The 19,862-nt window shown below is 43.2% G+C and overlaps 2 protein-coding genes across 2 annotated transcripts in view; both read left to right on the top strand.

Annotated features, from left to right (window-relative positions):
* The first annotated feature begins 296 nt into the window (after positions 1-296).
* topaz1 (testis and ovary specific TOPAZ 1) lies at positions 297-10,276 on the top strand. The gene is given in 21 exon segments (XM_086063562.1): positions 297-364; positions 366-580; positions 2,058-3,489; positions 3,580-3,626; positions 3,847-3,938; positions 4,846-4,895; positions 4,984-5,051; positions 5,156-5,214; positions 5,543-5,635; positions 6,161-6,218; positions 6,338-6,489; positions 6,610-6,702; positions 6,779-6,882; positions 7,631-7,688; positions 7,784-7,949; positions 8,051-8,151; positions 8,228-8,393; positions 8,486-8,638; positions 9,317-9,520; positions 9,657-9,843; positions 9,915-10,276. Coding segments are annotated over 21 exon segments (3,765 nt in total). The 3' UTR covers positions 10,114-10,276.
* Positions 10,277-12,276: 2,000 nt separating this feature from the next.
* trim71 (tripartite motif containing 71, E3 ubiquitin protein ligase) overlaps positions 12,277-19,862 on the top strand; it is a 29,509-nt gene continuing 21,923 nt past the window's right edge. Inside the window, exon 1 of the mRNA XM_086063400.1 lies at positions 12,277-13,849. Coding sequence (XP_085919526.1) covers positions 13,115-13,849 — 735 coding nt within the window. The 5' untranslated portion in view covers positions 12,277-13,114. The remainder of the gene's footprint in view (positions 13,850-19,862) is intronic.

Below are 19,862 nucleotides of genomic sequence, written 5' to 3'. Positions count from 1 at the left end.
TGTTTTTTAAATCCAGTCTGTACTTTTGAACTTTTTTTAAGTACCTTTGTAGAATCAGTACTTAATCTGAAATTTGTGTCACCATTTTGTGTGCTTTGGTTTTATATGGAGAAATTTGGTGTCACCATTTTGTTTACGGAAGCACCTAATTCAATTGTCGCCTAACAACTCATTGCGCATGCGCTGTGTAGCCACACCTTCTCGTCCAATAATGGCAAGATTGGCAGTCCTGCATTAATCAACACTCAACTGTTTGAGCCGAAGGCTCCACGTCCACGAGAAGGCAGGCCGTCATAATGTTTTCATCCTCGAACAGGGTTGATCGAACCAGGTTGAAAGACGTCACCTGCAACCTGGTTCCGCGACGTGGAGTCAAAACCTAACAAAACCTGTCGAAAACAGTTACGCAACAGAACGTTCTTCATAATGGAGCCGAGCACTGACCCGCAGAAAGCGGACGCCATGGCCAGCTGTACCCGAAGCTCTTGGGTCAACAGTAGTAGAAGGAGGACAGATGAGCCCGGTGCTTTCCAAGGGCGGTCGGTTGTGTTGGTACCGATGAGGCGTCGGTGTTTAACAGGTGGGAAAATTCGGAGCTAGTTCGGCACGACCAGGATTCTCTGGCGAGCTCGTGTTTGTGTTTGTGTTCCGACCATGCGAAGTTCAAATTAAACTTTATGCAAGAGTTAAAACCAAGAAAGCTTAAGTTTAAAAACCAGTGTGGGTCCAGCCGGAGAAGTTTTAGGACGTAGCCAGGTGAATCTAACATGTGATCCTAAACCAGCACAATCTTGACAAACCAAGGTCGTCAAGTAAGGAGCTTTTTAACTTTGTTGTTTAATTGAGTTTAATTGAATTCACTCTTAAGTCTCAAAGTTTTTTTTGAACAAAGAAGAGTTTTAATCTTACATGCGTTTTAAAGTTAATTGTATGAAATGAGGGGGTGCTAAGCTAATGTGCTAAGCGTTTTAATTATGCTTATGTTGGGGCCAGGCATTAATGTGATTAGTGGGACAGAATTTGGAAAGTTAACATTAAAGTTATTACTTAATGTTCTTGACTAGGAAGTCTGCCAAAAATATTGTAATATTATTTCTTACTGGTCAGTCTTGTTGAAACAGCAAAAACCAAACAAAAAAACCCTGAACTGAATCAGTTCATTTTAAAAATACGATACTAAACTTTATCTTTGAAGGAAATGCCACATTTACTTAAGGCTACTGACAAGTTTATTTGTATGTAAAATGACAACAAACTCAATACATCATAGTTAGACAAAAAAATTTTCTTTGTTTCTGTGTATATCTTATTTTATTCATCATCACCCTGCATCTTTTACAGCGGGCAAATTTCCCCAACCAATTGCCAACAATTCACAGCTAATTCCACAGTATTGACAATTCCATTTTAACGTCACAAGTCAAAATGGCGGTCCTTCCCGGCTAATTGTGTTGCATTGCGGAAATATCAGAAATGCACAGCTGTTTGGAATTGTCAGTAGGCTTACAATACAAAACAATGTCTCCCCAGACTGATAATTTTTTGGGGGCGTATTGTAGCATTGTTAGCTAGCTAGCACATAAAACCAAATTCTTCAAATTGCAAGATTAGGGAACTTCACTATTAAACTGGCCTTTGTGATGAGCAGAGCTCCGCTACTTTGTGGATGCGGTTCATTTGTAAGCAGATGTCAGAATACTGAACAGATGAATGTCAATATTTTTGTAGTTTTATCTTCCTGTCACTGTGCAATCCACAACTTTATTCATGTCTAATTACTGTAAAACAACAGTGAAGGGGGAAAAAAAATTCCAAGTAGTTATAAAAATGCCAACTGTAGTTCAACGGATTAAGTTGAAGAGACAATCTTTACATTTAAGTTCTGCAATCACATTTGTTTCAATCCAAGCGTATGAAGTGTTTTTTTTGTTTTTTTTGAAGACGCAATCCCAAAAAAAAAGAAATGAACAATACCAACAAAACACGCTGAGTGGTGTTTAATCAAATTGCACTTTATGCGGCCGTGCTCCTTGACACGGTTCTGTTCTCACTTGCAGGTTTTCATAGAGATGTGAATCCAAAACCTACTTCCCTTCCTGGTTCGGGAGGATCTTTGAGAAGAATTATCCGATCTTCTGGCTGTGGACTATGTGGTGACTGTAAATTAATTTCTCCCGTGAAGAAGGTACTGGTCAAGCAAGAGCTAAACAGCCCAACCTCTCGCCCAGAAGATCACAAAGCCACTCGAGCGCTTAAAGAAGACCTTGACCCGAAAGTCACCCTTTGTGACGTCGTCCTAAATTCTGATGCAAGCTGCCACGATTGTGGTTTTGTGCTACCGGGTGGTCTCGACACCAAGAACGTGCGTTGCTTTAAACGGGACATGATGAGAGCTGCTGGTTTGCAGCTCAGGCCCCGATGTTCAGGGCGCCACAAACACGGAATTCCCCGCCCAAAATTGCAATCCGATGACGCCTGTCAGCCGGGAAGACGACAGCAGACGGAATCCGCAGACAGGGATGTCTTAACCAACCGTTCCGCCTGTCCGTTCTTCAAGGGTTGGGCGGATGATGTCTCTGCAACCATGCCCGGGAAGCAGAGCGTCGAGCCCCGCCCTCGGAGAGCACGTGAGACCGGAGCAACCGCGATGGATGCGGGCAAAATAAATAACCAAACCAACTGCCTTTCAAATGAGGGAGAAAGATGCCGGACTTCAAACGGTCCGAGACCAGATCTTACATCCGGTGCGAGCGACGGCCCTCGAGCGCATACCATGTCAGAGGCGACGGCAGAATTGCGCCACGATGACGACCCGCGGTCCTTCACTTGCCAGAGAACGAGGGTCTATGTTCCAAAAGCAAAGCATTCCTGCGCACGCACTTGCATAACCTGGCACGATAAGCGACTCGTTCTAAACGGAGCAACAGACCTGGAAAGCGCCAAAAATGTTTTCCCGCAAACTGCAACGGTCCCGTCTGTTCTTACTCCAAGACAACCTTCACCCTCTTCCGACAAAAGTGATGATGTAAATGATGGACTCCAGAGCAGGCGTTTGGAAGACGTTGAAAAAGAGGCCAACGAGGTACAAAGTCAATCGGAACGGACGATCAACGCGGACCGTTCGCCAGATGGCGCCCGATCCTGCTCTTTCCCCGGCAGTTTGGATGATGATGACGATGGTGATGATGAAGCGCTCAATGGCGAGAGTCGGCCATCTTCTGTTAGCGAACCCGGGTCGGGTTCACCCGAGCGAGCGGACGGCGAAGGGCGCCCGTCGGAGAGCGGGGCAGGTGGCGATACTCGCTCGCGGGTTTTGGATGAGTTCACAGCATACCAACACGACATCCTGCTCGTCGACGTCAACCTGGACGACTCGGATCTCTTTGGCGACCTGCCCCAGGAGAGTCTGCTGAAACTGGGCCCCGTCAGACTTCACGAAGACCCAAAGACTTTGACCGCGTCTGGAGCGTCGCGGACTGCGAAGCGAAGGTAAAGCTCTTCATATTTGACGACATCTCCCAGTTGTCGAAAGGCTTATTTATTATCACAGCATACTGCGCTATATTACTTGTGTTTCAGTTGGACCCCAGTTAATATAAACCTTCAGTGCGGCAGTCCAGACAACGGTACGGCCAATTTAGGGACCTTGCTGAAAGTTATAATGACGCGCCGCTCGGCACGAAATTGTTTTATCATCTCCTTTTTTTTTTTGTGTGTTTTGTGTTTGACGGACCGGTGGCAATCTCCGAGCATTGTTAACAAAACAATACGCGGCTGGCGTGTTTTTTGTGAAAAGCGCCTCAAGTTATTGAATTCTACACTTGACACTTTTCCTGAATTTTGCAGATGAGATTCCCAGGAGGCCGTGGAGGCCCAAGAAAGCTTCTCCCAGAGCCAAACGGGTTGTTTTTAACCAAGAAAATCACAGCAAACCAATGGTAATGGGTCCAAACGAATGGAGAGTTGTTGCTAGGGATGGGCGAGTACCGGGTGTCGGTATTGGGCCGATACTAGGGGTGGGAATCTTTGAATGTCTCACCATTCGATTTGATTCCGATTTTTGGGTGTGCGATTCGATTCAGAATCGATTTTTGATTCAGAAATGATTTAATTGACAATTTTTTTTTTTGCTTCAATTTATAAATGTTCAAGAAATCTTAATGATCTACTCCCGTCTGACTCGCTAATGCTAATTAGCGCTCTACTCGCGGCACTTTTATCACTCAAAAGAACGGCTCCACACTGAGAAAAAACAACAACCTTTTATTGGAATAACTTGATCGTGACTTTTTCCTTCTACTCTCTAATGTGGCTACAACTTAACAGTGTATCAAACCGCATGGAATCACACTGCCCCCAAGTGGCCAAATCGGGTACAACATGAACAGCGCTCCCAATAAAGGCACACACAAACAAAGGGAAGACAGTATAAAATAATTGATTATGGGACATTTAAAATCTATTCTTAATCGTACTAAATGAGAATCGCGATTCTTATGAGAATCAATTTTATTTTTTATTTTTTTTAGGGCACACCCAGATCTTATTTCAAGATATCGATCGGGAAGAAATGTGAAGTTAGAAAAATAGAAAATTGATATTAATTTCATCCAATTTCAAGAAGAAAAAAAAATACAGGTCTTTCTTTCAAATGACCTATCAATGTTTTTGTTTTTTGGGGGGGGGGGGGTTATGTATTAAAAGTACTAGTGGTATGGGTGACTACTCAAGACTTGAGTGTTCGTACTGGTATCGGTCTGAAAAAAAGTGGTCTCGAACATCCCTAGTTCTAACAGAGATTTACAGTGTTTTAATGTAACTGCGCTCTTGTGTTCATTTGAACAGCACGCATCGTTTGCCAGCAGAAATCCTGTCATCGGAGGCTTGCAGGGAAGGTACAGTATGTCGCCGCACATTTGAACCCTTTCACCCGTTGCAGTTTTGCATTGCATTTTAATTGCATGAACCCTTTTTTTCAAACAGGGATGCGCACACTGAGGCAGTGAACGAATCGCATAACCCGGACCCTCCACTCGGGTCAGCGAGGAAAGGTGAGTGGAAATCCAAGCGGCGCAACAGCATTGTGGATTTGCTAAAGAGTCGTTTTGAATGGTTTCTGATTTGATTTTTTTTGTTTTGGCGGTTCTTTATGCAGGTTTATTGTTGCCAACCCCCGCACACAAGACTGGTCCTCGATGTCAGACATTTGATTCAGTAAGTATCGCATCAAATGTGTGGATGTATTAAATTGTCTTTTTCATTGTTTGCTGAAAGGCCTCCTGTATTTTTGTGTCTTAACTCTGATGAGAGGCTTTGGTTAATAAAGGCAGCACAAAGTGAGGTTCTGTTCAAATTCATTCCGTCAGGGCTAATGTAAATATGCAGGCTTTTGCAGTTAATGCGCCACAAAAAAAACATATAGGATATTTTGAAGAAACAATATGATTTGCATATCACAACTAGTTATCTCATGTGACGCGTTTGGTTTGCGTTTTTCAAGTGCCGTTTGAGTCATGTGAGAATTCCTTCTGCCCCATGAAAGATTCAGTACTGCTGGAAATTCTTCAGTGAATCGCAATCCTGCAACTACAAGATGTGCCGCTTTCTACATGCGCCTGTGAACGGCGACGAAAAGGTAAACGCGTGCCGATGAGCAGCAAAACAGAACTTTGGAATGTGTCCGGGCAAACTCATGATTTCTTTGGATTCAGATTTTTTTTTTCTTCTCCTCCTCGGAATCAGTTTAAGATAATACTCTGACCTTCTTTTTTTTTTCGCAGTACAGGTAGAAGTAACATCTGTACAAATGTGAAATGTTAACCACTGTTTATTCAAATTCAAGTACAATAAAACACCTCACGAGAAAAATCACATTCTTTAACATTCCCCATGGTGACGATGCCTATATCTGCTGCCCTCTTGTGGCGGTTCTATGATCAGGCACAAGAAATGGACAAATGACCTCTCTGAAATGTATGTATCAAAAATAGTAAATAAAATAAATAAATAAAGTTCAGTACTCATAATGGTATTGATCTTTTAAAAAAAAAAAGGGGGGGGGTGATCGAACGTCCCCAGTTCTTTAATTGCTGACACCAACCGTCTGCTCTACTTCGAATGTAAAACGAGACGAGATTGGGATTGTTGTTTTTCCTTCCAGTTCTGTGTCAACACTGTGGCGCGCTTCACCCAAAATCCAACGTACCTCCAGAAAGCAGGTATAACTTCAAATGTATCCTCCATTAGATAAACGAGCTGTAAACGTCACTCAGTCCACCTGCGCACAAAATCCAACGCGCAGTCGTCTTCACTCATGTCTCGCCCGTGTCGTTTTCAGGAACTTTGTTCGTAAGCTACTACCAGAACAACCCGCCGGGAATGTTTTTCTCCACGCCGGTCTTCCTCTCACTCCTCTGGGCTCTGCTGAGAGCAGGCGTCATGCATGATGTTCTGTCGGTGCTCAGCGTCAGCTTGGCTCACAAGATTATGGTCAGTACTCTGTAATGTGGCATGTTGGCCAGCAGATGGCACCAAACGTTTTTTTTAGCAGACTTAACAGAACCTCGATACAATCTCATGAGAAACTGTTTTCTCTCGTTTTCCTGTCAGCCTAATCATGAGTTCCTGCTCGCCCTTTTCACCGCCGTAAGAGAGAAAGGCCGCACGAGCGTCGTACCTCAACTCATGCAGCTCGCTTACAAGGTAAATGAACACCTTGATACATTTCACTTCGTTTGTGTCTGTATGCATGTGTTAGATGGTTCTCACCCGCTGACAGATGGCCAGTGAGCATTTTGTGCTGAGCGTGGATTGCTTTGATGGCGTGAAAAACAGTCCCGAATTCCAAAAGCTGATCCATCCAAACCTGTCGGATAAGCAAAGGTGAGTTGATTTTATTTAGCGCTTCACTGTAAAAAAAAAACAACAAAAAAGAAGTACTTAAGTTACAATAACATAATGGCTGAAATATAAAAAAAATTTGTTACAGTGTGTCTTTACAAGCCATTTGACGATGTTCTCTCACATATTCATCAATTTGCTACTCATAAATTCACCTGCAGTATTCACAGATTTTAATTTTGTCACTACTATGTGAAAAACACTTATCCCCCTTTTTTATTTTAAATATATTTATGTTTTTGGGATGTCTGCATTCAAGTTGCATCTTAAAAATGTAAAAAAATAAATAAAAGGACAAAAATGGAGAAGTGTTTTTCACATAGATATATTTTTTACGTTTTTGGGATATCTGCATTCAGTTTCATCCTAAAAACATATACATGTAAAAAAAAAAAAAAATGGACAAGTGTTTTTCACATAGCAGCAACTATTTATTTATTTATTTTATTTTTCTATTTGTGCTCAGACTTGCAGTATAAAAGTATTGTTTTGGTGCCATCTGTTGCATGTTGGTGCCAAGAAACTATGTTGAAGTGAGGGCAGGAGTTTCATTTAGATGGGACATAGCCCGCTCTAAAAAAAAAATATATATATATATATATAAAACCTTTTTTTTTGTCTTCCTTGCTAATAACAGGGACAAATTATTTTGCCCTGCATCAATTTTTGACTGATCTGATTCTGTCCATGCTCTTGAGTAGTTCAATGTTTGTCTCTTCTGATGTCCAAGATTATCTGTGTCCACCGGTGACTCCTTGAACTTGGCGCACGTCGTTGTGGAGATGGAGGTTAGCCTCCTCATTCAAACACAGCCGCAATATGGAGCATTTTTATTCCTTGCATGGCTCTCGCCGCAACTTTGCAACGCTGTTTTGTTTGCCAGCTTTGTGCAACGCAAGAGGAGTGGCGCCACCTGGGGGAAGCTTTTCGCTCCATTTGCACGCCCTGCCATCATCCCAGCCAACTGGAGCGCATCAGCGGGCGCATCGCTATTGCTCTTCTGTCTAAAGACAAGTTGTCTGTGCCGTTTGCGGCGTTCGCTGAGATGAGTAAAGCACTTTCGATATCATTTAAAAAAAAAAGAAAACTAAATTTTGTTCATTGATCACTTCAAAAAAAACATTTTCCCTCTTTTCATCCTTCTGTGTAGTTTGTCACAATGAGGATCCAGACTCCCCGTTGATGTGTTTCATTGGCAGAATTGGAGTCTCTCTCATGCTAAGATACCATAGAACTCAACAGTGGGCCAAGGTACATCGAGCAATTTGAACAAATATTTGCAATTTGTGGAATCAAATCGGTTTCCGGCTTTTTGCACGGGCGATAGGGTCGGAAGGTGGTGGAGGTGCTGTCCCAATCGAAGATCAACTACTCCACGCAGAAAGGTTTGTTCGGCAACGAGGACGGACGGTCACGCTGCCACCGGATAACCTTGGCCGCGGAGCTCTTCGTCCTCTGCGGCAGCCTGGAAGGAGCTGTCAAAACTCTGCGCGGTATTGTTCACGTTGAGCCGAGGGCGGGCCCCGGCCCCGACGTTTTGTTTTCAATGGTGATGTTGTGGCAAACTTTGAATCCGTGACTGCAGAAAACGAGTGGTTTGTGAGCTCAAGCAAGTGGCCGTGTCAGCCTCCTGACCTGGAGAGTCGAAGCCGTATGCTCACGCATCTGGCTGAGAAAGCCTCACACAGAGACACATTGGAGGTCCTGAGTAATCTCCCAGGAATACAAGAGCCCAATGGTGAGAGAACATGCAGGGTTATTTTTTATTTTATTTTTCATGTTCATGAACTTTTTTTTCAATTTGATGACATTCCCGCGAGTCTAGTATGGAGGGCCAAAACTGCCCCAAAAATAAATAAATAAATAAATATATATATATATATTTGTCTTGGGTTGGACTCCGCCGTTGCAAACTGCCTTTCATTGGTCAAGTGGGCGTGTCGGCGAACGAGGAAGTCTCGCCGGCTTGCATGGAGAACTCCAGCAATGGGGCGACTATCTTGTCCACCGTCACAACTTGCGATTTGAGTTGCTCGGCAACAAGTCACAATAAATGTGAGCGCAGAGTGTTTTTATTTATTGATTAATTTTTATTTCTATTTATATATTTTTTTATTGTTTAATCTCTTTTTAATTTTTACTTTATGTATGTATATATATATATATATATTTTTTAGTTTTATTTCCATTTATATTGTTTTATATTTAATTTTTTTAATTATATTTTTTATATCCGTTTTTATTTTTCGTTTTTATTCATTTATTTTTTCATTTCTTTCTTTTTAATTTTGGCAGTTTTGGTCCTCCATAGTCTAGTAGTTTATTTCGGTTAAATGCAAAAATGAGCATAAGCATCATTGGAAAAAAAAGAAAAAGAAAAAAGGATGGATTTGATGTCTTACTTTCTCCCCCCCAGACCAGGTTGACATCTCCAAGTACACCCACCTGTTTAATACTCACCTTCAAGTGTGTGTGGACAAACTGATGCTTCCCGTAGCCGCAGACTCTGTGGACTTCATGCTCTCTAGAAAGTTGCCGGTAGATGGCGCTGTGCTGCAGGCACTTTTGCAAAAGTTGGGGAAACAAAACCACTGGCCACTTGCCCGCAAAGTCTTCAGGCGTAAGTGTGTGTGGGGGGGGGGGGGGGACAAAGGTCCTACTCCTTTCCTTGATAAATGACAACACAAAGTTGAAGTTGTTGTTTGTTTGTTTGTCGGCATTTCCTGACTCCCACCTCTTTGTTTTTTACCCGTAAGACTCTCTAACTGCTGGCTATTACCCAGCCGTATCGGCCCCCACTGGATTCATGGCGCTGATTGTTCCCAGTCGACTGGGGGAGGTGGAACTCGCCCTCACATTTGAGATACTAATCACCGCCAATGCTTCTCTCATTCTCCCGCTTTCCGAGACGACGCCCAGCGCCCTCGGCATCACCCTGAAAAGGTAACGCCTCACATTTGCCAATTCGGATTGCACGGTCCCGCGCGCACGACGGTACTCTTTTCTCCCACCAGGAGTCAGGAGAGCGAGAGCGAGTACCTCTCAGCTGGCAGCCGGCTGCTCGCCGCAGCGCACGTCCCTCAGCCCGAACTGGAGGTCCGCTACAATGCTGTCAACTCCTCACGGGAACAAGTCTTCATGCTTAGCGTTGCCTCGGCTCGACGCTGGCTGCACAGCAATCAAACGTGGGCAAATGAGGTGTGGACTCATTAGTTTGTAAAGTAAGCTTTGCGGGGGTGGGGGGGGGGTGAATTAATGTAGCAAAGTAAACACCAGTGTGACTGGGTTATTCTATGTGTAAATTGTTGCCAGTTCAAATACTGTGGCGGTATGTTTTTGTTTTTATTAAATGTTATCAATGTTCTGTTAGACGTGATACTCGATGCTTTTTTGTGGTTTTATTTATGTAAATTTTTTTTTTTTTTACTAAAAGTCTTGCATTATAACAGTGTTACGGAACATTTGATAGCAACATAACTTCAAGGTACTGTATGTGACTTACGCTTAGTTGAATTATCCCGCTCAATTGACTTGACTTAGAAACGTTTTTTTGTTTTAAATTCAATCTTAAATTTAGAAATTTCCTCTTGAGTTTTTTGTTTTTAGAATTACACGGCAAGCCTGATGAAATGTTATCATATTCTTCGAAGTAACCAATATATTTATTTAATACTCACGCATGACACAATACAGTGGCCGTGTATCTAATCTGTATCTTCTCAACACATTTTATGGTTCAGCCATTGTGAGGCATTAACAATACAGAGGAAATAGACAAAAACCGATTCTGGCTGGACAACTAATAGTTCTTCTAATCATGATTTGTCAGAATAAGGCAGATATTAGCAGATTTCCAGGACTTCAGGTTCAAAACGTGTTAAATAAAGAAGAAAAGGACAGGTTCTCATGCATCAGTCAAGTAACCATATGGAACCATAAATATTCAGTCATGGACTTATTAGCACTAGCTCAATTTAGCGCCATGAACGGCCTACGATTTTGTGAGAGTTACCTCGGGGCGAGTGAACACAGACCTTCACGAGGTCAGGCTAGATGAATGCATATCTGATGTTATTTCACATGAATGTTGTGAATGGTCATATGATGCTGTGTAAATGATAAATGACTGCTGTGTAAGCGGCAATGAAGAGTTGACAACACGTTTTTTTACCATCCCTTTCAGTGCGGGGTCCTTCTATGTCTCACAGTCAGCAAAAGTCATAGCTGTTAGCCCATTGCATGTACAGTCGTATGGTGAAGATGGATGAAAGGTTTATTTGTAAGAGAAAGCTCAATGGTGTAGTCCATCAGTTGGAATGTTTTCTCACTATGCCATATCAGCATAACCCCCCCGGTCTGTTCGGAAGCTTTTTTTACAAATCCATCTTACTTGAATCATTGAGGTATTATTGTAAATCAGCCCACTGTCATCTAACGGGCCTTTGGGCCTAAGAAGCTGCTGTTTTCTTCATTTAAACCAGACATGATGAATGGACCGAGGTCCAATGAAGAGGATTAGGACTGTTTTTTTTTGTGTGTTCACGCGTAACGTAAAAAAAAATAGTTTTTTATTTGTTATTATTTTTACGTTATAGATTGATTAAAAGTACAATAATTAATTAAATTGCAGCACTTAATTTGCTTTACAAAGTAGTTACTCATGGCATTATCATGCATATGTTTATCCTGTGAATTACAGACCAAAAGGAAAATTATATATATATATATATATATATATATATAATTTTTTTTTTAAAGCAGCTCGCTACTAAGTAAGCAAATCCTTTCTTAATATGTGATAGGCCTATATTTTCCCAATTAATGACATTTTCAATGCGGGCTAGAAGTTTGAGCTACATTAAATGATTTGTTGTAAAACGAAGGTGAGTAGAACATTTTGCGTTGTTCGTTTAGTAGATGACTGATTTATGCGTTTTATGACTTAAATGATCATGTCGAGGCCACCCGCTGTGATTTGTGAGTCGTATTTGATACGGTAGACATTAATTGGACACTACGATATTAAAAGCATTCCTACTTCAAATTAACAGTTTATTGAGCCGGCATAACAATATTAGCATCAATCATGCTAGCTCGATACCCTGTCGGGATAAGGCTACTTCCTGGGGGACTGTAAATCAAATATACTTGAAGTTTAACAGCGTCAAAACAAATTGATCTGTTGTCAGGAATGTACACGTTGCCAGCTTTTTTTTTTTCTTTTCTTATAACGTCAGTCGTGCGCGCGCGCGCGCGCTGACTCGGGTACGAGCGCGTGGTGTCACTGGTTTGCACGCCCCCCATCCCCACCCGACGTCCGCCCCTCCCCTTCCTCCCAGTCCCTGCAGCGGAAGTGAGTCCATTTTTCCCCCCTGCTCAGTCCAGTCGAACTGGAGCCGCTGTCGGAGCAACAGCGAGGGCAACACGCGCCCGTGTGAGCTCGTACCTTCAGCCCGTGTTCATGGTTCTTTCCCGGAGGAAGCAAATAGAAGCGCGGACGACCGAGTGGAGGCCTGGACCATTCATTTGGTGTGTTTTTTCCCCCACCTCCCCTTTGCCCCATGCTGTGTGAGGAAAAGCCTGCGTGAAATTCCTCCACGCCGAGAGCGAGCCCACCGTGGGGAAGGAAGGAAGGATAGCTGGGACGTGAACCCTTTTTTTTTTTTTTTTTTTCTGGCTACGACGGTTATCTGTAAGAGACTACATACATGGTTGTCGCTTTGCTGGATTGTCGACCACCGTTGGGTCCGAGGTTCGACTCCAGACTGAATCCCCACCGATGGTGACCCACTGGGGCCGAACATAAGGTGGGGGAGGAGAGACCGTGGCCCCTCCACCGAGACGCCGATCCAGTCACTCCAGATTTTTAAAATTCATTTTTCGATTTTTAGCCTCAATGTAACGCCACCTGCCTCCTGCACGGAATCAATAACGTTGTTCGATGTTGTCACGTTTCAGGGATTGATAACGCCTTACTGCCACCCGATAGTTCAATTTAAAGACTACCTCGTTGATTTTTGCATCATTTCGAGTTATGTAATAGAGGCATCATCTGCACGCCGATGAACATCCTTCTCCCCGGCGAAGTGACTTCCACGCCTGATGAATCTACCTCAAGCAACAGCAGTTTTCCGGCTCGACACATCGGCTCGACGCGTGCCCAAATGTATACCTCATCTGTAAACTGAGCCTTGTGTTTGAGGTGACGCCACAGATGGCTTCATTCCCAGACTCGGACCTGCAGACGTGCCCGCTCTGCAAGGAGCTGTGCGGCTCCTCGGCCCCCATTTCCTCCAGCTCGTCCACCTCCTCCTCCTCCTCCCACACCTCCTCCTCCTCCAGCCAGACCAGCAGGAGGCTCCACGTCCTGCCTTGCCTCCACGCCTTCTGCAGGCAGTGCCTGGAGGGCCAGCGCAGTCCGGGCGACCCGCTCAAATTACGTTGCCCCACCTGCGACCAGAAGGTGTCCATCTCCGAGGCCGGCGTGGACTCCCTGCCTTCCTCCAACTTCCTCTTCAGCAACCTGTTGGACGTGGTGGTGAGCACCGAGGAGCAGATCCAGACCAAGAATGGCCACCACCACCCCAATCGAGGAGGCCTGGGCTCCTCCGCCTTCCATCCCACCCTCGGGGGCCATTTGCACCCGCCGCATCTCATGGCGGAGCCTCAGTGCAGCTCGTGCGACGAGGAGAACCTGGCCACGTCCCACTGCCTCGACTGCCAAGAGTATCTGTGTGACAACTGCGTGCGTGCGCATCAACGGGTGAGGCTCACCAAGGACCACTTCATGGAGCGGCTCGGGGAGAACCTCCACCTGGGCCGGGTCAGCAGCAGCAGCCCGGGTCAACCGGCCATTTCGGTGTCCCTCGCGCAGTCCCTGCAGAACAACTTTGCGCTGCTGTCGCTCTTCCAGGACCGCATGAGCTTCTGCCAACACCACGACAACGAGGTGAGCGGAGAAAAAAAAAAACACCCGCGTTGTGTCGCTTTCGGACCCGCAAGGCGGAATGTCGAAAGTTTGGGAGGCTTTCACACTTCATCAGGAAGATAAAGTGTATTGATTAAGCACGACTGATTGCCAATCAAATGCAGCCTTCTATCACTAGTTCAAACTATGATATTCTAAAATGCTATATTATAGGTCTTTATTTAAAATGATATGTCATTGTTTGGGGGGGGGGGGTGGCTACACAAGAGTTGAGTACTTTCTGACAAAAGTGGTATCAAAAAAATGGCATAATCCACATTGAATCAATTCTCCTTTTCCAGCCTGATATCGATTCATAAAACTATGAATCGATTATTTTAATATCTCTTTTCCCCATAAATTCGGAAGAAAATTGAATTTTAAACACCGATTGTTTATTTAATCTTAGTGTTCTTGAAATTACTGCATTTTCTTACATGCACGAAACACCTGCTTTATTTCGCTTTTGGACACTTCAGAATCTTTATCATTTATATTTACAATGATTGAATTAGAATTATGAAATAATTTTAACCTCATCCTTGCTGATGTCAATGTTTGTGTAAACACTTACGACATAATTACACGTGTTAAAATGTACTCAGGAATTTAATAATTTTTTTTATCATATCCTTACCATTTACAAAAAAAATGGATGTTCCATAATTAATCGACAGACGATTTTTGAACAAACGCTAAGAAACACGACTTCCGCTCGGTCGTAAAAAGAGCTGCCGATGGCCGCAGCTAACAGGTTCGACCAGTTAACAGCTAGCCAATACTACACTCTCAATCACAGGTGCCCACGTCACTCACCAGGCCAGGCCCCGCCTTTTTTAAAGCGATACACCCTCCAAGTCGCAGATACTAACCGTAGAACCGAATTAGAAAATAATCCCTCAACTTCCAATGCATGCTGTGGTTGAGAATGTAAAATCAACTTTTACCCCATTAATCAGTAGATACTCGATTTATAAAAAAAAAAATATTCGACGCATTTTTCAAGAGCAAAAATCTCATCTCTCACCTGATGAGCTCTCGCAGCTCAGTTGGTTGTGAATCGTCACAGTAACGCAAAATGGCGGAGAACCACACGCTCGGGCGGGACCATATGGCAAGAAGTTCAAAGTGAGCTGAGTGACTCTTCGCCTCGTTCCTCCTTTTGTCAAAATGGCCGCATTGACACACGCATAAATGCATGTACCACAGCAGGCATCCGGGGACGAAGAAGCCAATGCTCAAGTTATTTGTTTGATCATGTGATCCGGATCAAGTGGGCTGCAATGGAAACCATCTCGGTTGAGCCATATGGTCCGAATGAATAACGTATGACGCGAGAGGGGGTCTTTTTTTTTTTTTGTGGGGAGAGGAAATTTCTTCCTTTAATGTCATTTGTGTTACTCCAGATAGGAGGCAGCCATCTTGTTTACGTAAATGTAGTATTCAATTGTCCTCAATCCCCAGTAATTCCCGTTGAAAGTCGCCATTTTGGAATATTTCCGAACTCTAAATAGGGATGCACAACAACCATCAAACTGATACTGACCAATTTTTTTATTGGTGTCTGTGTGGAGGAGAAAGAATGTATGTTATCGGTATCAGTGGAAATAACACTTATTGTGCATCCCTAATTCAAAATGTAACTTGCCGTGAAAATCTACCGGTAATTGTCTAATGCTGATGTCCTTCCTCCGACTTTCTTGACAATAGCGTGGAATCAACCAAGCTCAGTTTTATTGTCATCGGTGGAGTCAATTAGCATAATCAGCCGTTTTCAATGCATCACGGGGGTGGGGGTGGGGGGGCAATTGAGATGCGCGGCAACCCTCCCCCTGCATTGCCAGTAAATAGCTGGTCTCGGTTTTCCAGTAAGAGCTTCTTTTCCCAGTAAGGCCGCCCTCACTCGCGGTGGTCCCCTGAGGGGGAAGGGGGGGGGGGGGGTATGACACAAGAGAAGGTCAGGCTTTTCTCTACCTGCGAGTCGAGTAGCATTGGGGGGGTGTCTCAGGGCTCCGCGTCATCCAATGCATAATCTGACTCGAGCCTTCCCCTCTTTATCTGCTGGGTCAATTTGTTGTATTTATTTCAGGACCAGTTTTGGTTGACACAAGGTTTACGTGATTATTTGTGCCGTTTGACCTTTGCACCAAAAGGAGTCAAGAAATCATTTCAGTGGATGTTGTTCTGCTTGTTGATTAAAACCAATGTTCAATAAGTCACTCCAAAAATGTTCTTTGCAAAAATATGTTCTATGCAGCCCCACTAGTCTAAACATTATGATCAATAATGCGTTTCTGGCGTTTCCGAGGCGGCCATTTTGCCCCTTGCTGTCGACTGAAAATGACATCGCAAATTGCTGGAGGGATCGGGTAGCGACCAATCGCAGCTCATCTTGCGGATGTCACATGACCGAACTCGGAAAACAGGTGAGCTGTGATTGGCCAGCAAGTGACAAAATGGCCGCCCCCAGAGGTGGATTAAAAATGGATGGATTGTGTACTTTAATTCATATTCCAAAATCAAGCTATTAACTCATTTGCTCCCAAAAACGTCTAAATACGTTATATTTTAAATATTACCAGTGTCCCAAAGATTTATTTATACACAAAGCATACAGAAGGCTTTGAAGCAGATTCTGACCTGATAAGGTTGTTTAAAGCAATGGTAGTTGAGTACAAGAGATCAACCTGGGCTATGTTGCAAAAAGCTCTTTCCCCACCGTTTTAAACAGATTTGTGAATAATGATGAAAATGAGCTTTATTCTAATGCTAATTGCTGCAAAATGGAAACTGATAGAAACATACTTTTTTCCTGATCTAATCTTTCTTTTGGTAGGTTCCATGTTTTTTTATGGCAATAGAACAAACACAATATGCTGTGGGCCTTGCAAACTCAGTCAAAATCCAGCAAAACAGCCGGGAGCGAAGGGGGTTGCTTCAGTGAAAAAGCCTGGGAGTGAACGAGTTAAAGGGGACATGACATTCTGATTAACATTATTACATTTGTGGAATATGAGTTGTGAAGCAAAATGCAGCCGTTTTTATCCATGTCAGGGGGGCGGCCATTTTGCCACTTGCTGTCGACTGAAGATGACATCACAGTTGCTCAGGGATCAGGCAACGACCAATCAAATCTCACCAGAATACCGTATTGAGACTCGAGGGGCTGCTTAGAACATATTTTGGGTTGACTTAAAAAAAAAAAAAAAAAAAAAAAAGAAGCTTTTTTTAATTGTAAAAAAAAAAAAAAATTGTCAGTTGAAGATTTGTCTCTCCTGTCCAATCGAGTGCTACATTGAAATAAATGTGGGCCGTGTTTCCTCATCGGCCTCAACGAGGTCCTTGCTTGTGTATGGAAGTTGAAATGGAAAATAGGATTACACCAAAGGAGCGCCCCGGGCTTGCTGCGACGTCTCCCTCCGACACCCAAATCCACGCGCCGCCCGGTTGGAGGAGCGGCTAATGATATGCTAATCCCCTGTCCGTCTTTGCCGTAGATTAAACGGTCGTCACGGCGACAAAGGGCCAGGCTGCGCTTGTGAACGACCTCCCACCAACTCACTAAATAGGCGGCCCGCGACTGTATTCTCTTGAATAATGAGTCGCTTGGTTGCGCCAAATTGTTTCAGGAAGCTTGAACCCGCGCGTGCTTTTTGATTCAAGGTTTGTCCGCCTTTTGTCTTGTGACACTGTGAAGTTACGGAGGCAGGCGAGCCCCCTTTTCGTCAGCTGTCGCTATTTGGTTTCATCCCGACGGGAAGTGTGCGGCGGCGGCGTTCTCTCTTCCAATAAGCTTTGCCATCTGCACGTAGTTATCCTGTGAAAAGGACTTGGGTGCGAGTGCACAAATAGTTAGCAGGGTGGGATTATCAAGTTGTGACTTCCAGGCTTCTTCCACATGTGGCCCGTAATTAGACGCTGTCGCCTTGTTTCCTGTGTGATGTGAGTGAGTGTGTGTGTCCTGGCTTCTGATGTCCATATGAGGACTTTAACTCTTATAAATCGTATGGACAGATATCGCAGCTTGTAGAGGAATTGTCAGCGCCTAATTTGCATAAATACTTTTGGTTGCTCCCGTTTAGCCACGTGACGTGACAACTTGACATAAATGCTTCCTATATACAACATGCACTTGCAATGTGTTCATAATGTAGCAACAACACACTCCTCTCCCCTCCTTTTATATTCACCACCCATCCTCTGCCACGCCCCCTTCCCTTTCCCCGCCCCCCCGCCCCCCCTCCCCTTTCTCCCTCTGTACTGTACATACTGTAACACACGGCACTCAGTCACATGCTCGCTAAGGAGGCCAGCTGATGACGGTTTGTTTTCCTTCTGCGCTCGGAGGCCCGTCCAATCGGATGGCCGGATCGGAGGCCCCCCCCCCCAACAACACCGCCACTCGCGCGTCTCGTATCTGGCAGGCTTTCAGGCGCGTCGCGTTGGTGGCAAGCGGCCAACCGGCGGTTGCCACGAGAGGGCGGCGGCCCTCGCCGGGGGGGTGGGTGGGGGTCAGCCCGTTTGAATTTTATTACACAATATATTGTTTATGTCAGTATGTTAGGTCATGGAGTTGACATCGTTCGCTCACAATAAACCCACCCTTGGATGGATGGATTTTTCTCACATTTCAGCCATTAGAAATTGAAAACTGCTTAATGAAAGTGGCTTTGCTAGGTCTTTAAATTGCTTAGGGAGACTGGAATTATTATTTATTTATTTTGTCCACACACAAAAAAAATAATTGTTTTTTTTTGCGCCCAAATCAAGAGTCACTTGATTTTGACGTTAAAGAGTAACACAGGGTGTACATCCAAATTGTCTCAATTTTCTTAAAGGCATACTTTTGACTCATTTAACCATTTTCAGCAAAAATAAAAAATAAATAATAATAATAATTTGATAACTTAAAGGGATATTTGACTCGTTGAACCATTTTCAGCAATAAAAAGTTATTTTGTCCAGGATGAATTTGCTAATTTCATTATTTTTCATGTAGAATTAATACCTTTAAAAAAAAAATTATAATAATAATTCCACTAACTGCCGACTGAAGATGACATCATCACCTGTGCTGAGGAAGTAGGTAATGACCAATCATGGCTCAGTTTGCTGACCAAACCCAGAAAACAGGTGAGCCATGATTGGTCGTTACCTACTTCCTCAGCACAGGTGATGATGTCATCTTCAGTTGACAGCAAGTGGAAAAATTTGTTTTTAAAGGTATTAATTGTATACAAAACATAATGAAGTTATCAAATGAATTCTGTACAAACTTTTTACTGCTGAAAATGGCAAAATTAGTCAAGTGTCCCTTTTTAATTATTTTCAGCTTGTTGTGGCAGGAGAGACAAACAAGTAAAACAACTCAAATTTTCTTTCTTTCTGTATTGGATTATTTCTAATTCTAATCTATTGAAAAATCGGGACATTTGCACAAACAAACTGATGATGATTTCATTGCTATGCATATGCAAAAATGTTGATAACCGAAATGGTAGAATATTTAGTTTTGGGAAGCTGAAATTCTGATGATTTAAACGATTAATGGATTGTCAAAAATATGAAATTTGATAATCAATGAGTTGTCGACTAATCGTTGCAGCTCTATAACAACAAACAAATTCCTTGTGTGTTTTGCATACTTGACCAACCTGTTAAAAGGTTGTTTTCCTTCCACATATTTCCATTCAATTATTTCAAGAATTGCGAAAATAAAAAGGCCCAAAATTTGCAATAAAGTTTTTAAGCTTGAGGGGTGAATTGTTCTGTGTTTTGATCAAAAATAAAATGTGAAAATGTGTTTTGACACTTAAAAAAAAAAATGGCGGCAGATGATAAAATAAGGTATGTTTAGGCGAAGAAATTGAAATATTTCTGGAATTAATAAAATAATAATAATCGTATGACGTCGTCTCATAGCGCGGTCTCCTCTCGCACTATTCACAAAATAATAATAAATAGAAATGAGCTAGTTTTGTGCATTTTCACTACA

This window comes from Leptonotus elevatus, chromosome 19, assembly GCF_054856555.1.
Source record: "Leptonotus elevatus isolate MCC_2025b chromosome 19, RoL_Lele_1.0, whole genome shotgun sequence".
Classification (NCBI taxonomy): domain Eukaryota; kingdom Metazoa; phylum Chordata; class Actinopteri; order Syngnathiformes; family Syngnathidae; genus Leptonotus; species Leptonotus elevatus.
This window is presented reverse-complemented; position numbering and strand designations above follow the sequence as displayed.